Here is an 18,840-nt window from a genome sequence, read left to right as displayed (position 1 = left end):
TGATGTATCTTACCATAGGTCTTTTTGCATTTGAAGACATAGGTCTTCATTTTCATACATTTTATTGGTAATCTATCAACTTCCTGGATTTCTATTGCTAGTTCTATCCTTAGATTTGGGGAGCCTTCAGCTATTATATCTTTTTTTTTAAAGATTTATTTTTATTCATTCATTCATTCATTCATTCATTTATACAAGCACTGGGTACAGTCAGAAGCGCGGGAGGATGAGAGAATTCACCAAAGCCAGAGCAGGGAGCAGAGCAGGCAGAAGGACCGAAGTACACTGCTGAGGGGAGCAGCGGGCAGCAGGAGAGGTCTGCGCGCCATGTGGGACCCTCCTCCGGTGGCTGGGGAGCAGCCGGGGATCGAACCGGCGCTACAGAGGCTGCGGGCAGCTTCACAACCCAGCGCTCAACCGCTGCGCCACAGGGGAGGCCCTAGCTACTATATCTTTGAATAGGCTCTTGGTTCATTTTTCTCCTCTTCACCTTTGGGTATACCCAATAGCATTATGTTTTCTCTTATATTGGAGTCCAATAATTCTCATAGAGTTTCTTTTTTTTTTTTTTTTTTTTTTTTTTTTTTTAAAGATTTATTTATTTATTTATACAAGCACTGGGTACAGTCAGAAGCGCGGGAGGGTGAGAGAATTCACCAGAGCCAGAGCGGGGAGCAGAGCAGGCAGAAGGACCGAAGTACACTGCTGAGGGGAGCAGCGGGCGGCAGGAGAGGTCTGCGCGCCATGTGGGACCCTCCTCCAGTGGCCGGGGAGCAGCCGGGGATCGAACTGGCGCTGCAGAGGCTGCGGGCAGCTTTGCAACCCAGCGCTCAACCGCTGCGCCACCGGGGAGGCCCTATTTTTCTTAATTCTTGTTTCACCCCTTCTTCCAATTGAGTGATTACTGGAATTTTATCTTCAATTCTACTGATTCTTTCCTATGAAAGATTGGACCTGTTTTCTGCACTTTCCATGGAAGCTTTCATCTTACTGAGTTTTTCATTTTCAACATTAAGTTTGAAAACTTCTTGATTTCTTCTATTGACATAGCATTGGTTTACAACACTGTATATGATTCAGAGGTATAGGATCATGCCCCTTCACATGCAAGTTACCACACATCACCCATTACCAAGGCACCTATTTTGTATTCAATCTTTTTGGAGAATGCCTTCTGCTCCTCTATTTATTAGTTCATTAATAGTTCATTCGGTGTTAGAATGCACTTGATGAATCTCCTTGATCCAATGCATGACATTTTATATTCTCTGTTCATTAAACTTCAGTTATGTGTCCTTAAAAATACAATGTAAACATTTGCCTTTCTTACTCATTTTCTACAAGTTTTTCCCATTTTTAGTATTTGCTTTTTTTCCCCCCAGTAGATAGTACATATTCCTAGTTTGGGGTTGTTGTTTTTTTTCCAGGAACTTGAGTGTGTGTGGAACAAAGGCTCTGTTTCAGGATTCACCTTCTGTGACTGTCTTGAGTGTGAGGTCAGCCTGGGAATAAAATGCCTCACTGTACCCTCTCATAACTGAAACTGTTCACAAACTGAGCATAAAACCTGTCTTCCTAGTTCCCTCTTCCAGGAACTTAGTTGCAGGTGTCTGATGCCAGTAGCAGCTTACTAAAAGTATAGAATTCCTAGATCTTCAAGAAGTAAAGGGGAAGGAATAAGGCCATTATGTTTACTTTTGGTTTCACTGATCTTTGACTTTCCTATTTTATTTCTATTTCATTAACTTCTCAAATATTTATATTTTCCTTTTTCTTCAGGCTTTTGGTTTTGTTTGTTCTACTTTTTCTAGTTAGTTCCTTAAGTGGTAAGGTTATTTATTTTGAGCTGTTGTTTCTCAATATAGTTCTGTATTGCTATATACTTCCTTCTTAGCACTGCTTTTACTGTATCCTATAAGTCCTGATAGGTTGGGTCTTCATTTTCATACATGTCTCCAGGTATTTTTAAAGTTTCTTCAATTTCCTCATTTATCCATGGTTATTTGGTATCTATGATTCAACCTTCATATAATAAAAGTTTTTCCTGCTTTCTTTTGGCAATTGATTTCTAGTTTGAGCAGAGGACATACTTAGATATGATGTCAGTCTTCGTGAATTTACTGATGCTTGTTTTGTTATCCAATTAGTCTGTATTTCAGAATGCTTTGTGTGCACTTGAGAAGTATGTGTATTCAGCTTTCATGGACTACACCATCCTATAAATCTCTATTAAACCCATTTGGCCTGTTTATTCAGCTGTTGCTTCCTTTTTGATTTTCTGTCTGGTTGATGGGGACATGGGTTGAAGTGGAGTGTTGAAGTCTTCTACTACTGTGTTGCTGCCAACATCCGAGTTCAGATTTGACAACAGCTTCATATACTTTTATGCTCTTTCATTTGGTGAATATATAGTGATGAGTGCTATGTCTTTCTGAGGTGTTGATCACTAAATCAAAATACTTATCCATTTCTGTCTCTTATTACCATTTTTAGCCGGAAGTCTATTTTATCTAAGTATGGTTGTTCCTGCCCTTTTTTTTTGGGGGGGGGGTGATATGATTTGCTTATTGGACTGCTTTATAGCCCATTATTTTGAACATATGTTTATCATTGGAACTCAGAAGGTATCCTGGAGACAGAAGTTCGGTTTTGTTTTCTGATTCAAACAGCCACTCTGTGCCTTTTGATTAGCAAATTCAGTACACTTACATTTTGAATGATTATTAAAATATAAGGATTTGTTATTGCCATTTTTTCTTTAGGTTTCTAGTTCTACTTCCTTGTTCAGTTTTTTTGTGAATTTTCTTCTCTCTGATTTAGATAGAAGAGGTCTTTTCAACATTTTTTGTAGGGGAAGCCTAGTGTTGGCAAACTCACGCAGCTCACACTTCTCTGGGAAGGGCTTTATTTCTCCCTCATATCTGAAATTTTAGAGGCTATATTATTTTTGGATGGAAATTTTTATCATTAAGTGTTTTGAGTATATCATTCCACGTCTCCTTACCCACAAATATCCCTTTGATAAGTTTTAGGTCAGTTTGATGGGATTTGCTTTGTGTGTTACCTGCTTCTTTTCTTTAGCTTCTTTCATTCTTTGTCTTGAAATCCTGGTAGTTTCATAATTATGGGGCATGGTGTAGGTCTCTACATCTAGATAACCAGGTGTTCTTTTAGTTCCTTCCCCAGGTTTGGAAAGTTTTCCTTTATTGTTTCATTTAACAGGTTCTAGTTATCTGTTCCCTTTTCCTTCTCCTCCCTTTTGTAAAACCAGTTTTCCTAATGGAGACAGATCTCAAAAGTGTTTCATTTTTCGTCTTTGTATTTCTCTTTTTTCTTCTATCTGAGTCCTTTGTGCATTACAATCTTCAAAGTCACTAACTCAATCCTTCATTTTGGTCTAGTCTGCTTCCATTGCTTCCTGCAAAATTTTTTTTAATCTCCTATAACTCCTTGCATCCTGTAACTCCCTTACACTCCTTAAATCTTCAATTTCTATTTTCTATTCATTAATTGTGCCTTTCATGACATTCCTTTTTTCTGCTTTTTCTTCTATTTCTTTGAATTACTTTATCATGAAATTTTGAACTCTCAAAGCTCTCTAAGATCTTCCATATCTTTGTGGCTAGATTCTGGAGAATTAGTCCCTCCTTGTGTTGTCATATTCCATTGCTGTCTCAAGTTTTGTCTGTCCATTTTGCTGCTTTACATCTTCTCCCCGGGAGTTTTCTGCACTCTCCAGAACTAGCAAATTGGGCACTTCAGGCGAAGCCCAAGAGGACACTGGAAAGTGGTGGTTACCACTCCTGACTCCACACATTGGCACCAGCAATCACAATGCCCTTTGTTTGCAGGTTGTGTTCACTGCGGTTACTTGCTTTTTCCGATTACATGCTGAGGCCAGGCCCAGAGTTCATGCGGACTACAGAAATATGTGGCTTCTCCAAGTATGTCAAGGAGCCCCCTGCAGATAAAGCAGTGAATGATATGCCCAAAGAGCCTGCATAATTTTTTATTTATACAATAGCTGGGGTACAGGCCAGATGCACAGGAGGGTGAGAGGATTCACCAGAGACAGAGTGGGGAGCAGAACAGGCAGACAGACCAAAAGCACTGATGAGGGGAGCAGCCAGAGAGACAGGAGAGGTCTGCAGCGCCATGTGGGATTCTCCCCGGCTGGCCCGGATCAAACCCGAGCTGCGGAGGCTGCAGACAGCTTCCCAGCCCTATGCTCAACCACCTGTGCCACCAGGGGAGGCCCTATATAAATATTTAAACAACATTTTGGAATAATAAGTTGAAAACAGGTAAACTTGTTAGACTTTGTCTCTAAGGGGTGCTTTTATTTTTTTCCAGACTATTTGGGCGGGAGAAGAACACACATACTAGTAACTTTTCACACAGCTACAACGCTACTGCCATCGTGCAGAAATAATTTGAAGACACGCAAAGCTGTTGCACTTCCCTTCCTATGAGGCCACCATTTAAGGAAGGCCAGACCTGTGAGGTAGTAGAATACGACTTACAAGCTTCAGATAATTCTCCGTGTTCTTGGAACAGGCCTCTCGGTCACGCTCGACCCTTCAGACACAAGCGACCCATCCGCGTAGCACAAGGACCTTACCGGCCAACTGTGGTACAGGGGCAGGTACTCAGACAATGCCTAGAGCCTGCATCTGTCTTTAGCTGCATTCTCATCCCTTCAAGAAGATCATTGGTTGCCTTTGGAAGTTCTACATGATACAGAACGAGATGCCAGGTGAAGATGGCATGTTTAAGGTTTCACTTCGATTTCAGAGTGAATCTTTCTCCTCAGACTGCACAACACACAAAGCAGCCATGTTTCCCCGGTGCCTTTGTCTTAGTGGCGCTTTTTTTCCAGACTGTTTGGGCGGGAGAAGAAAGCGCCTTTTCGCACAGCTGCAACGCTACTGCCATCGTGCGGACATAATTTGAAGACACGCAAAACTTACATTTCCCTTCCCATTGGCCTGTGTCATTTAAAAGGCCACACCAGTGCGTAAATGGACTATGACTTACAAGCATCGTAATTCTCCATGTGGTTGGAACAGGCCTCTCGGTCAAGCTCGACCCTTCAGCCACAAGCGACCCATCCGCGTAGCACAGGGACCTTACCAGCCAACTGTGGTATAGGGGCAGGTACTCAGACAATGCCTAGCGCCTGCATCTGTCCTTAGGTACATTCTCATCCCTTGAAGAAGATAATTGGTTGGCTTTGGAAGTTCTGGATGATACAGAACGAGATGCCAGGTGAAGATGACATGTTTAAGGTTTCATTTTGACTTCAGAGTGAATCTTTCTCCTCAGACTGCACAACACACAAGGCAGCCATGTTTCCCCGGTGCCTTTGTCTTAGTGGCGCTTTTTTTCCAGACTGTTTGGGCGGGAGAAGAAAGCGCCTTTTCGCACAGCTGCAACGCTACTGCCATCGTGCGGACATAATTTGAAGACACGCAAAACTTGTATTTCCCTTCCCATTGGCCTGTCATTTAATAGGCCACACCTGTGCGTAAGTAGACTCTGACTTACAAGCATCAGGTAATTCTCCATGTGGTTGGAACAGGCCTCTCGGTCACTCTCGACCCTTCAGACACAAGCGACCCAATCGTGTAGCACATGGACCTTACCAGCTAACTGTGGTACAGGGGCAGGTACTCAAAGACAATGCCTAGCGCCTGCATCTGTCTTTAGGTGCATTGTCATCCCTAGAAGAAGATAATTGGTTGGCTTTGGAAGTTCTGGATGATACAGAACGAGATGACAGGTGAAGATGGCGTGTTTAAGGTTTCACTTTGATTTCAGAGTGAATCTTTCTCCTCAGACTGCATAACATACAAGGCAGCCATGTTTCCCCGGTACCTTTGTCTTAGTGGCGCTTTTTTTCCAGACTGTTTGGGCGGGAGAAGAAAGCGCCTTTTCGCACAGCTGCAACGCTACTGCCATCGTGCGGACATAATTTGAAGACACGCAAAGCTGTTGCACTTCTCTTCCTATGAGACCACCATTTAACAAAGGCCAGACCTGTGAGGCAGTAGAATACGATTTACAAGCATCAGACAGTTCTCTATGTTTTTGGAACAGGCCTCTCGGTCATAATGACACTTCAGCCACAAGCGACCCATCCGCGTAGCACACGGACCTTACCAGTCAACTGTGGTACAGGGGCAGGTACTCAGACAATGCCTAGAGCCTGCATCTGTCTTTAGCTGCATTCTCAACCCTTGAAGAAAATAATTGGTTGGCTTTGGAAGTTCTGGATGATACAAAACGAGATGCCAGGTGAAGATGGCGTGTTTAAGGCTTCACTTTGATTTCAGAGTGAATCTTTCTCCTCAGCACAACACACAAGGCAGCCATGTTTCCCTGGTGCTTTCTCTTAGTGGCGCTTTTTTTTCCAGACTGTTTGGGCGGGAGAAGAACGCGCAGAACAGAGTCTTTTCACATAGCTACAACGCTACTGCCATCGTGCGGACATAATTTGAAGACACGCAAAACTTGTATTTCCCTTCCCATTGGCCTGTCATTTAATAGGCCACACCTGTGCGTAAGTAGCATATGACTTACAAGCATCAGGTAATTCTCCATGTGCTTGGAACAGGCCTCTCGGTCACGCTCGACCCTTCAGCCACAAGCGACCCATCGGCGTAGCACACGGACCTTACCAGCTAACTGTGGTACAGGGGCAGGTACTCAGACAATGCCTAGCGCCTGCATCTGTCTTTAGGTGCATTCCCATCCCTTCAAGAAGATAATTGGTTGCCTTTGGAAGTTCTGGATGATACAGAACGAGATGCCAGGCGAAGATGGCGTGTTTAAGGTTTCACTTTGATTTCAGAGTGAATCTTTCTCCTCAGACTGCACAACACTCAAGGCAGCCATGTTTCCCTGGTGCCTTTGTCTCAGTGGCGCTTTTTTTCCAGACTCTTTAGGCGGGAGAAGAAAGCACAGAGCAGAAACTTTTCACATACCTGTAACGCTACTGCCATCGTGCGGACATAATTTGAAGACACGCAAAACTGTTGCATTTCCCTTCCCATTGGCCTATCATTTAAATGGCCACACCTGTGCTTAAGTAGCATCTAACTTAACAAGTATCAGATCATTCTCCATGTGCTTGGAACAGGCCTCTCAGTCACGCTCGACCCTTCAGCCACAAGCGACCCCATCTCCATAGCACTCCGAACCAAAACAGCTAACTCTTGGTACTGGGGAGGATCTGGAGACAATGCATAGAGCCTGCACTTGTCTTTAGGTGCCTTCTGGTCCAACCCATACTATCAGGAAACCCAGGCACTGCCACATACTTCCTGTTAAGAGCAAAAATTTCTGTCATTTGCTGGCTAGTTTCAGGTCAGTTCTTGGTGTATTTGCCAATGTTCTACACTAAATTACTGCCGATATCTGTGTCTCTTGCAAAGCCTTGCGAAGGAGAGAAATCCTAGCTTCCAGTGCAAGCTTGTTCTATTTCCATACAGCCCTATCCTTAAGAGGCTGTCTGACAGGATATGAGGTGTACAGCTTCACATATTTTGAAATTATTTCCACATGATGGCAGTAGCATTGCAGCTATATGAAAAGTTCCTGCTTGTCCCAGTTCTCCTGCTCAAACAATCTGAAAAAAGCTCCCTAACAAAGGCACCAGGAAATATGGCTGCCTTTTTTCTGGTCCAATTCCGAATAGACTTATTCATAGTCCTGTATTTTTGCTTTTGGTTTGCCTCTGAAATCAAAAGTGAAACTTTAGGGCCTCCCCGGTGGCGCAGCGGTTGAGCGCTGGGTTGCGAAGCTGCCCGCGGCCTCTGCAGCGCCGGTTCGATCCCCGGCTGCTCCCCGGCCACCGGAGGAGGGTCCCACATGGCACGCAGACCTCTCCTGCCGCCCGCTGCTCTCCTCAGCAGTGTACTTCGGTCCTTCTGCCTATTCTGCTCCCCGCTCTGGCTCTGGTGAATTCTCTCACCCTCCCGCACTTCTGACTGTACCCAGTGCTTACATACATAAATAAATAAATAAATAAATAAATAAATAAATAAATAAACAAAAGTGAAACTTTAAACAAGCCATCTTCACCAGGCATCGTTTTCCTTTAGAAATCAAATTCCAACCGACCTGTCTGAATCTAATTTACTTCACTCAGTTTTATGTATCATCCAGAACTTCAAAGGCAACCAATTATCTTCTTCAAGGGATGACAATGCACCTAAAGACAAGTGCAGGCTCTATGCATTGTCTCCAGATCCTCCCCAGTACCAAGAGTTAGCGGTTTCGGTTCAGTGTGCTATGGAGATGGGGTCGCTTGTGGCTGAAGGGTCGAGCGTGACTGAGAGGCCTGTTCCAAGCACATGGAGAATGATCTGATGCTTGTAAGTTAGATGCTACTTACGCACAGGTGTGGCCATTTAAATGATAGGCCAGTGGGAAGGGAAATGCAACAGTTTTGCGTGTCTTCAAATTATGTCCGCATGATGGCAGTAGCGTTGCAGCTATGCGAAAAGTTTCTGTTCTGTGCATTCTTCTCCCGCCCAAACAGTCTGGGAAAAAAAGCGCCACTCAGACAAAGGCACCGGGAAATATGGCTGCCTTGAGTGTTGTGCAGTCTGAGGAGAAAGATTCACTCTGAAATCAAAGTGAAACCTTAAACACGCCATCTTCGCCTGGCATCTCGTTCTGTATCATCCAGAACTTCCAAAGCCAACCAATTATCTTCTTGAAGGGATGACAATGCACCTAAAGACAGATGCAGGCGCTAGGCATTGTCTGAGTACCTGCCCCTGTACCACAGTTGGCTGGTAAGGTCCGTGTGCTACGCGGATGGGTCGCCTGTGGCTGAAGGGTCGAGCGTGACCGAGAGGCCTGTTCCAAAAACATAGAGAACTGTCTGATGCTTGTAAATCGTATTCTACTGCCTTACAGGGCCGGCCTTTCTTAAATGGTGGCCTCATAGGAAGGGAAGTGCAACAGCTTTGCGTGTCTTCAAATTATGTCCGCACGATGGCAGTAGCGTTGCAGCTATGCGAGAAGTTCCTGTTCTGCGTGTTTTTCTCCCGCCCAAAGAGTCTGGAAAAAAAGCACCACCAAGACAAAGGCACCGGGGAAACATGGCTGCCTTGAGTGTTGTGCAGTCTGAGGAGAAAGATTCACTCTGAAATCAAAGTGAAACCTTAAACACGCCATCTTCGCCTGGCATCTCGTTCTGTATCATCCAGAACTTCCAAAGGCAACCAATTATCTTCTTGAAGGGATGACAATGCACCTAAAGACAGATGCAGGCGCTAGGCATCGTCTGAGTACCGGCCCCTGTACCACAGTTGGCTGGTAAGGTCCGTGTGCTACGCGGATGGGTCGCTTGTGGCTGAAGGGTCGAGCGTGACCGAGAGGCCTGTTCCAAGCACATGGAGAATTACCTGATGCTTGGAAGTCAGGCTACTTACGCACAGGTGTGGCCTTTTGAGTGACAGTCCAATGGGAAGGGAAATGCAAGTTTTGCATGTCTTCAAATTATGTCCGCACGATGGCAGTAGCGTTGCAGCTGTGCGAAAAGATTCTGTTCTGCGCGTTCTTCTCCCGCCCAAACAGTCTGGAAAAAAAGCACCACTAAGACAAAGGCACCGGGGAAATATGGCTGCCTTGTGTGTTGTGCAGTCTGAGGAGAAAGATTCACTCTGAAATCGAAGTGAAACCTTAAACACGCCATCTTCACCTGGCATCTCGTTCTGTATCATCCAGAACTTCCAAAGCCAACCAATTATCTTCTTCAAGGGATGACAATGCACCTAAAGAGAGATGCAGGCGCTAGGCATTGTCTGAGTACCTGCCCCTGTACCACAGTTGGCTGGTAAGGTCCGTGTGCTACGCGGATGGGTCGCTTGTGGCTAAAGTGTCATTATGACAGAGAGGCCTGTTCAAAGATCATAGAGAACTGTCTGATGCTTGTAAATCGTATTCTACTGCCTCACAGGCCTGGCCTTTCTTAAATGGTGGCCTCCTAGGAAGGGAAGTGCAACAGCTTTGCGTGTCTTCAAATTATGTCCGCACGATGGCAGTAGCTTTGCAGCTATGCGAAAAGTTTCTGTTCTGCGTGTTCTTCTCCCGCCCAAAGAGTCTGGAAAAAAAGCGTTACTAATACAAAGGCACCAGGAAAACAAGGCTGCCTTGTGTGTTGTGCAGTCTGAGGAGAAAGATTCACTCTGAAGTCAAAATGAAACCTTAAACATGCCATCTTCACCTGCCATCTTGTATACATAAAGAAATAAATCTTAAAAAAAAAAAAAGAAATTAAGAATGAAAGAAAACCAGAAATCCCCCAGAAAGCAATGTGATGATAAAGAAGAAATGTTCTATCTTAAAGCCTGTTAAAACAACTGATAAAGTTTTGGATTATCTATATCATAAATTTCAGCATGGATGTACATATTGCTTACTTTAATTTCACATTAAGAAAATAAATCTAGGCCTCCCTGGTGGCGCAAGGGGTTAAGATACAACATATGAAGCTATCCACAGCCAACTATAGCACGAGTTCAATCCCCGGCCAGGGAGCTACCCACATGGCACAGCAGACCTCTCCTGTCTTGCCCGCTGCTCCCCTCAGCTGTGTATTTCAGTGGATCCTCTGTTCTGCTCCCCACTCAGTCTCTGGTGAATCCTCTCTCTCTCACACACACACACCCCCCACATCTCTGGTCTGTACCCCAGTTCTTGTATACATAAATAAATAAACCTTAAAAAAAAAAAAGAAAAGAAATCTATTCTAAATTTGAACATTTGAACTTATGTTTGGATCAGACCAGGCACTTAGTCTAAAAAGTACTGAGGAGCATGTAGTCACATGAACGCTATCAATAAGAAGCCTTCTTTCTCACATTTCACACCAGCTATCACAATAGTGCCCTTATCCATGGTTTCACTTCCTATGGTTACATGGTTACATGTCAACCACACTGTGAAAATATTACCTATAATATTTTGAGAAAGGCCACATTCACATAACTTTTATTCCAGGGTACCCTTGTAACTGTTTGCCTTATCATGTGTATATATAAGAAAAAACATAGTATATATAAGATTTGGTACTAGCCACAATTTCAGGCATCCACTGGGGGTCTTAGAAAGTACCCTCCGTGCATTAGGAGGGAAAGGGACTACTGTATAGTAAAATGTGGAACTATACACTTAAAACATTGCTTTGACACAGGAGGATCCTGTCAGGACAAAGGAATTTACCCTGAGCTTCATAATGAATTTGCAACCCCGCTACACCTTGTAAACATACTATAAAATGTTCTGGGTAATAACCCCTCCCTGACCTGGCAGAGAGGAGAGCAAGGCCATCTGCATAGACTTGAAATCTGTAACAGGCATACAAAATCTGATGCCTATGATAAAGCCAGTCCTTTCACCTTTGCATCTCTACAGAACATTCTTTAGCAAAAATTAAATACCAGTACTGCCTTCCTCTGCACAGTTAGTACCCACACACATTTAATTCAAAACAAATTAGCTAGAAGGCCCCTGTCAAGAATAATTAGTCAAATCTGTTAAGACTGCTCCCTAGGTTCAAATCCTCACTTTCATTATCTAACCAAGCTTTTGCCCACCAGTGTGATTTTATTTCCAGCAAATAAGCTGATAGTTGGATGGCTCAGGGAATATCTCAACGCTTTCCCTTACATTCTTGGTTTTCATCCATTTGAGCAGTTCCAGTCCCTTAGAATATGTTCTTTTTCACTTTGGCCTGTCAGTGTATCCCCAATCCTTCTATACAGGTCCTTCCTGTTCCAGGCAATAGTACTCTTGACTTCTGGTTGCCTCAACTCCACCCATGACACTGGCTACACCCATGACACTATGCTACCTTGCATTGGCCTGGCCATTGTCTTTTGTATTCCAGTCACAATGGGCACAGGCTCCACAACAGACACAGATAACCCACCTAAAACTCCAGGGTAACCAAAATGGTGGTTAGCCAATACGAGCATTTGCTTAGGCTCTGTAAGGAATGGACAGTGGAGACCAGGACTTGGAAGCTTACCTGTATCAGCAAATAACATAGGACTTAGGAAGGGAGAGAACATTCACATTGCAGAGCCTGAGGCCTGTGATCATAGTTTGCTATGAGAACATAGCAAAACTCCATTCAAACTACTACAAACACAAGTAACCTCATCCTAGAGACACAAGCTTCATTAGCCTGTGTGTGGAAAAGCACAAGCAGATCTTGTCTGAAGACATTTTGGAAGAGTTTGAGGAAATGAACTAAGGGATGTGGTAGAAACCACAGAAGTTTGCTCCCTGGAGCCCCAAGGAAAAGAATAAGGGCTGGGCTCAATCCTTTACTCACCCACATGCGTATGGGCAGAGGGTAATATATTGCTATCATAAATAAAACTGCCCTGATTTCCTTGTTTAATAAAACAAACCACACCTTCACAGGGCAAATGGCCCCAAGGGCCTGCACTGGGCTCGAAGTCCTGGCCGAAATGTTAGGAAACTGAAACCCCACCCCCTCTTCCTGTGCCTGGACTTCCTGGCAGCAGCTGGCTGAGTCTTGGCCAGTCATGTCATTTATGGCACACTACATTTTGTCCACTGCCCCACCCAGGCCACAGAGAAAAATGTAGAGAGGTCAGGCCTGTTCAGCTTTCAATTGGCCTGATCTTCCTGGACTGCTAGGCCTTATGTGGAGGACCTTTCATGAAGGGAGTTAGGAAACTTATTCCGCAAGATGGCGGTATTGTCCAAGAAAAAAAAAACATTGCACCAGCCTCCACACATTTGCCTCCCGCCATTCGAGTTAAAAAAAAAAAAAAAACCTCAATTTAGAGACAGTCACTGAAAGTTTGGCTGCCTTGTTTTTGCTCAGCTTGAAGAAAATCATTGATTATACTCTTAGCATTTAGCTGTTGGTTTCCCTCAGTTAGCTGACTGCAATCTAACCCACAGATGCTAATTATATATGCATCTTCTCCAGATTTCAATTTCTGCTTGACCAAGTCGTTCTATCACTGCTTTCTTCATTCAACATTGTAGAGCACTTGGCCACATGGTTATCATCTAGAGTCTCCGTGTTACAGCCATGCGCCACTTAACGGCAGGAATATGTTCTGAGAAACATCATAAGTGATTTCATGGCTCTGTGAATGTCATAGAATATGTATTATTCTCCATTTGCTAGCAAAGCAATTCAGGAAGCCATCTTGGAAGAGGAGCTGAGTCATCCACAACTTATTGCTCCTATTGTACACTGGGCTTGTGCAGCCACATCACTGGGCAATAGGAATTTGGGGGCCACAGTAGAATATATTGTCCACTGTGGACAGAAAAGTTATTATGCAGTCCAATAGCCTTGTGCATTGAGTCGGAATCAGTCTTTTGATGGAGTTCTAAAAATACTGTCTAGATAACTCTCAAGATTGAATGTTATACAAACCTAGTTGGAGTGATTCATATTTAAAGTGATTATAAATTCCACGGGACATGTGTGTTTTTCTTATGTTGCCATCATTTAATATTGCTACATAAACATCTTCCATGTTACTAAATGGCCTTCAACTGTTTCTGTGACTTCACTAGGTTTGTCATCATTTTTCATTTTCACTTAGGGATTTATTAGTTTTCTATTATTTTCTCACTAGTAACAAAGACACAGAAGCTATTGGTACTTTTGCACAAAGTCTTCAACACAACCTTCTATTATTTGCATACATCCCACTTCTTTGCATTTTTTAGAATACTTGAATTTTTTAAATATTTTATTCTAGAGAACTCATTTAAGTAATTATGTCAAAAATTCATGGTAAGTCAATCACTATGAGAAAAATATTGCTTTAATATGACCTTGCTATGTTTTAGCAATTCCCTATGTGGATATAATATGTACTTTTATAAAATTTTCAAATTTCCCTGTACCACCATGATCCTCAATGTAAAGTTTTCTTCACTTACAGCTTGGATGATTTTCAAATATTATTGATAAGTCTTTCAAATACTGATATGTTCGAAAACATTGCCACTTTTTAATAGATAAAATTCACATAACATAAAATATACCATGTTCATATGTGCAGTTTTCAAAATGTAGTTTTATCTTCCATCTTTTTACTGTTTTTGGTTCCCTCTTGTTCACGCGCATCTGCTACTAGAAGCTCTAACCCTTCTTTGCTCACATGGGGGTTCCACTTCTATTCAGGACCTCCTAGTTCCAAGCAATGGGTCTCCAGACAAGGCTGCTACAAGCCTCCTGGTTGGCGTCTCTCTCTAGAGGAAGCTAGAAAAAATTTGTTTTTAATCAAAATCAACAAAAAACTATGAACCAGAGACACTCTACGGGGGGTGGGGGGCGGGGAGGGGAGGGATTGGGGTCAAAATAAGGGGATCGTAATTGTATGGGGAATATAAAAATAAAATTTATTTTAAAAAAAATTAAAAAATAAAATAAAATAAACTTTGTCCTCACGATGGCAGTAAGGGCTTGATAGGGCCGCAAATCTTAGCCTGGCTTCCGCTTCTCCCACCCATCCTGCCTGAAAAAAATACGACCAGAAGACAATGGTACCAGGAAGTCTGTCTGCCTTACATTTTGCCCTGCTAGGAAAACCTGCTCACACTGCTGCATATTTGCTTGTGGTTTCCATCAGAAATCCCGCGGGACATCTAAATCTACCCACCTTCATCAAGCATCATATGTTTCAGAAACTGAATTTGCACCTACAATAGTCTCTGCAGATCAGTTTTTCTTCATTTTAACGTTACTGGTCTAGCATTTTCACAGGGCATCCACCTCTGTCCTGTAAACAGTGCTGTGTCTTTTATAGAGTATGTAACATTATACTGAATATTATCAAAACTAAGCTTTGTCACTATTTCTGAAGCAGGGTGACCTGAGATAAGCAGCCTGAGGTTCTTAGTAACAACATTTTGCTCAGTTCCTGGTATGCAACGTAGTCCCTGATATGAATCTTACTTCATGTTACACCAAGTACTGCCATGAGGCAGAATGCACCTGAGCAGTCCCATGACTACTGACCTTTACTCCCTCCTAGGTATGCAACCATACGACTCACCTCTTGGTATGTAGCCACGTCATATCTGACCATGTACAGCTGCCAATGCAAACCCACCCAGAACCTTGTAGAAACTGAAAGTGTATATAAGCCACTGTCTTCCTACAAACAGGGTTCAGCCTTGAGATATGAATTTGATGAGTCAGCGTTGGTGCATTTAAACCTGCTCCTTGTTAGCCCTGGTGTCCACGTTCCCTTTGTGCCATATAACATTTCAAGTCTTCATTATATTTACAAGTGAAACTTGAAAGCACACCCCCAAAAACATTGCTTGGAAAAGAAGACAATGCTAGTTGTTTTGTTCAAATCTATACATACATCCCAATGTGCATAATTGGCTCTGCAGAATTCACAAATGTTTGTAACTTTGGTTCAAATTTATGACATAAGTTAGAAGGACCACGAAGCACACTTTACTTTGCCATTTTTCTTATCTGGTATCAGAAAATATGCTTTGATCCTCAACATCTAAGAGTTTGCTTTTCTCCCCTAAATCACAGGCAGGGACTAAATCTCTGCCTATCAAGACAAAGAGAATGGAATTCAGACTTTCAGGCTAAAGGGCCTACAAGATGTAGCACAACTGAGCAAATCCATCAAAAACTGGAATGAAAGAATCATCCCCCCTCCATTCTTATGAAAGAAACATCAATGAAAATCCTTAGCTCTACCACTGGATTTGACCAGGAGTGACTTCCTTGGGCTTCCAACCACTGCCAGGCCCATGGCCTCTATTAGACAGGAGCAGAGATGAACACAACAATCCTGACATCAAGGAATTCCAGACACATGAACAACCCATTTCAACTGACATCATTTATGTCAACTGCATAACCTTTATGTCAAGGTGGAATCGCCTTGTGGGTTGAGATTTCAAACCATGCCTACAACTCCAAAAATCACAGTCACAAGAAAAATTATCTCAAGGACCTGCAATGGGGTCTAAATCCTGGCCAAAAGTTTAGGTAACTAAAACCCCATGTCCCTCTTTCCTGTGTCTGGACTTCCTGGCAGCAGCTGGCCGGGTCTAGGCCCCTATCATGTCATTTATCACACACCACACCAAAGCCCTGGCTTTGTCCACTGCTGCTCCCAGGCCACAGAGAAAAAGGCAGTGAGACCAGGTTTGGGCTCCAGATCTGTTCAGCCTCAAGCTGGCCTGACCTACCTTAATTGCACTTGCTCGTGTGCAGAACTGTTTATGATGGGATTTATGGAACTTACTCCGCAAGATGGCGGTATTGTCCTGCAAAGACCATTAGTTCAGCCTCCAAGCATTTTTCTCCCGCCCTTCGAGTTTGAAAAAACTCAATTTAGAAACAAAGGAAATATGGCTGCCTTGTTTGCCTTGGTGCTCAATTTGAGAAAACCTGCCCACACTCAGTGTTTAGCTTTCCGTTTCCCTCAGTTATCTGACAGATCTAATCCACAGACCCTCATCACGGAGGCTTCTTCTCTTTCCCAGATTTCAATTTCTACTTGACCAAGTCGTCTCTTGGCATCTCTTCTTCATTCAGCATTACATCCCCAGCATTTTCTCATGCTATCAAATTGTTTTGTAGTATCCAAGTACCTAAGATAAAAAAGAAAATGATTACACATAAGGGGCTTGCAGAAGTGCAAATCTAGGCAGCAAATCAAGTGGTTATAGAACATGCTCACTTACCGGGTTCCTGGAAGTCCTATTCCATATTCTGGCCAAGGTACCAACCAAGCCTTGCATGTTAAGTCTGAGGCACACATTGGGGAGCCATGAGAGTGTGTTTAGATGGCAATCAATAATGATTGCCAGACAATGTCTCAGGAACACACATAGTTAAATAAATATAAATTTCAATTAGATGGGAAAATTTAGATAGGACACTCACTTGTGTTAACACTGTCATGACTTAATATTGGAATACAAGCACTTCGCACGTTATAGACTTAAACTCCTTTGTATAACTTTATTGTGCCTGTGTTTCCCTGTTTCTCTTTTAGGGAAGGATATGTTAAGTTTTCTCAATAATTAAGACATAATGCGCCGGGCTTTCACGTTCCTTGGACGCTCCCCGGCCTGCTTTCCGCGAGCGGCGGGGCCGCCGCACGCTCTCCGTTACTCTCAGCTTTCCGCGGCGCTTCCGGCTGCGCCTGCGCGACCCCGCCCCTCCCACGCGCGGGGCGGCACTCGGGTTCCCGCCTGGCCTGCGGCCCGCGGCCCGGTTCTCGCTTTCCCGGTCCGGCCGGCAGCCCGCGGCGCGAGCACCATGCTCTTCTATTCCTTTTTCAAGTCCCTTGTGGGCAAGGATGTGGTGGTGGAACTCAAGAATGACCTGAGCATCTGTGGAACACTCCATTCTGTGGATCAGTATCTCAATATCAAACTGACAGACATCAGTGTCACAGACCCTGAGAAATACCCTCACATGTTATCAGTGAAGAACTGCTTCATCCGGGGCTCAGTGGTCCGCTATGTACAGCTGCCCGCAGATGAAGTTGACACACAGTTGCTCCAGGATGCGGCCAGGAAGGAGGCCCTGCAGCAGAAACAGTGATGGCTCCTTTTCCCCTGCCCCTTCCATTGATGACCTTTAACCTGTGTCCCATCCCAGAACCCCTCCCCTGCATACTTGAGGTGGTGTGTTTTGTTATTATTGAAGAGTGAAGGTGTTTTTTTTGAGGGGTGAGTAGATTAGAGGGTTAATAATGGGGAGCAACTAATCCTTTGTTGAGAAGGGGAGGATAAGTAGGCTGGAGAACTGCAGACTTCCCTGTCTCTGGTTCCTGCCTTTCTCATTCCTTCCCTGGAGACAGAGAATCTCCTAGATCTCTCCAGGGCAGCTGGTGATTCATTTTGGGGATGGAAGGATCTGTCCCGCATCGGGAATAAAATTTATGATCCAAATTTGAAAAAAAAAAAAAAAAAAAAAAAAAAAAAAAAGACATAATGCTTGCAAGGGATAAAAAAAAAAGTGTTGTCTAGATCATCATTCTTTGTGTACAATTTTTCAGTTTTCTCTTATATTCCTTATTTTAATGCTGTAAGGATACCAGTACTGCCCCAACATTTACTTTTTTGTTTTATTAATTAGACTGTCTTCTCTTTATTCTTGGTCAATCCAGCTAAAACTATCAATGTTTGTTCACATTCTCTATTTCCATAATGATCTATCAATTATTTATAGTGGGGTATGGAAGTGTCCTACTATTTTTTTACAACTACTATCAGTCCCTTCAATGTGGTCCAGTTTTTTACTTTACAAATTTTGGGACTCACTTGTGAAATGTGTATTTGTTATTGTCACAGCTCCTTGAGAGACTGAAACTTATATTATCTTTCTCCTGTTAAATACATTCATGGAGTATCTTTTTCTATCCTTTTACCTGAACATATTTATAAACTGGATATAAAATGAGTCCCTTTTAGACAGTATATAGTTGGATCATATTTTCTTTAATTCACTCTGCTAATATTTGCCTTTAAATTGGAGATATTAATAAATTTTTATTAGAGTAATTCCTGTTACGGAAACATTAATCAGAAATTTTTCAAAAAAATTCATGTCAGAAAATTTCTCTTGATTCCTCAATTACTAACTTGTGATTAATGGATCTTTTCTAGTGTATCATGTCTCTTCCCTTTTCATTCATTTCCTTTTCTGTATCTTTTAAAAATGTTTCCCTTGACTGGTTACCCTGGGGAATACAATTATTTTAACACTTAAACAATCATTTTTATTAAATAACCAAACTTGCACCTTTACACTGCCAACATATTTTATGT

General features: G+C 42.9%; 1 protein-coding gene across 1 annotated transcript; it reads left to right on the top strand.

Annotated features, from left to right (window-relative positions):
• The first annotated feature begins 17,245 nt into the window (after window positions 1-17,245).
• LOC119245894 (U6 snRNA-associated Sm-like protein LSm2) lies at window positions 17,246-17,955 on the top strand. The gene has a single exon (XM_037511932.2). The coding sequence runs from the start codon at window positions 17,324-17,326 to the stop codon at window positions 17,609-17,611; it is 288 nt and encodes a 95-aa protein (XP_037367829.1). The 5' UTR covers window positions 17,246-17,323; the 3' UTR covers window positions 17,612-17,955.
• The last annotated feature ends 885 nt before the right edge of the window (window positions 17,956-18,840 follow it).

The sequence above is a fragment of the Talpa occidentalis genome, unplaced genomic scaffold (genome assembly GCF_014898055.3).
Source record: "Talpa occidentalis isolate TD23 unplaced genomic scaffold, MPIMG_talOcc4v2.1 talOcc4.15, whole genome shotgun sequence".
Lineage (NCBI taxonomy): Eukaryota > Metazoa > Chordata > Mammalia > Eulipotyphla > Talpidae > Talpa > Talpa occidentalis.
This window is presented reverse-complemented; position numbering and strand designations above follow the sequence as displayed.

Coding starts and splice junctions, on each gene's coding strand:
- LOC119245894 (XM_037511932.2), top strand. CDS start 17,324: ATGCTCTTCTATTCCTTTTTCAAGTCCCTTGTGGGCAAGGATGTGGTG.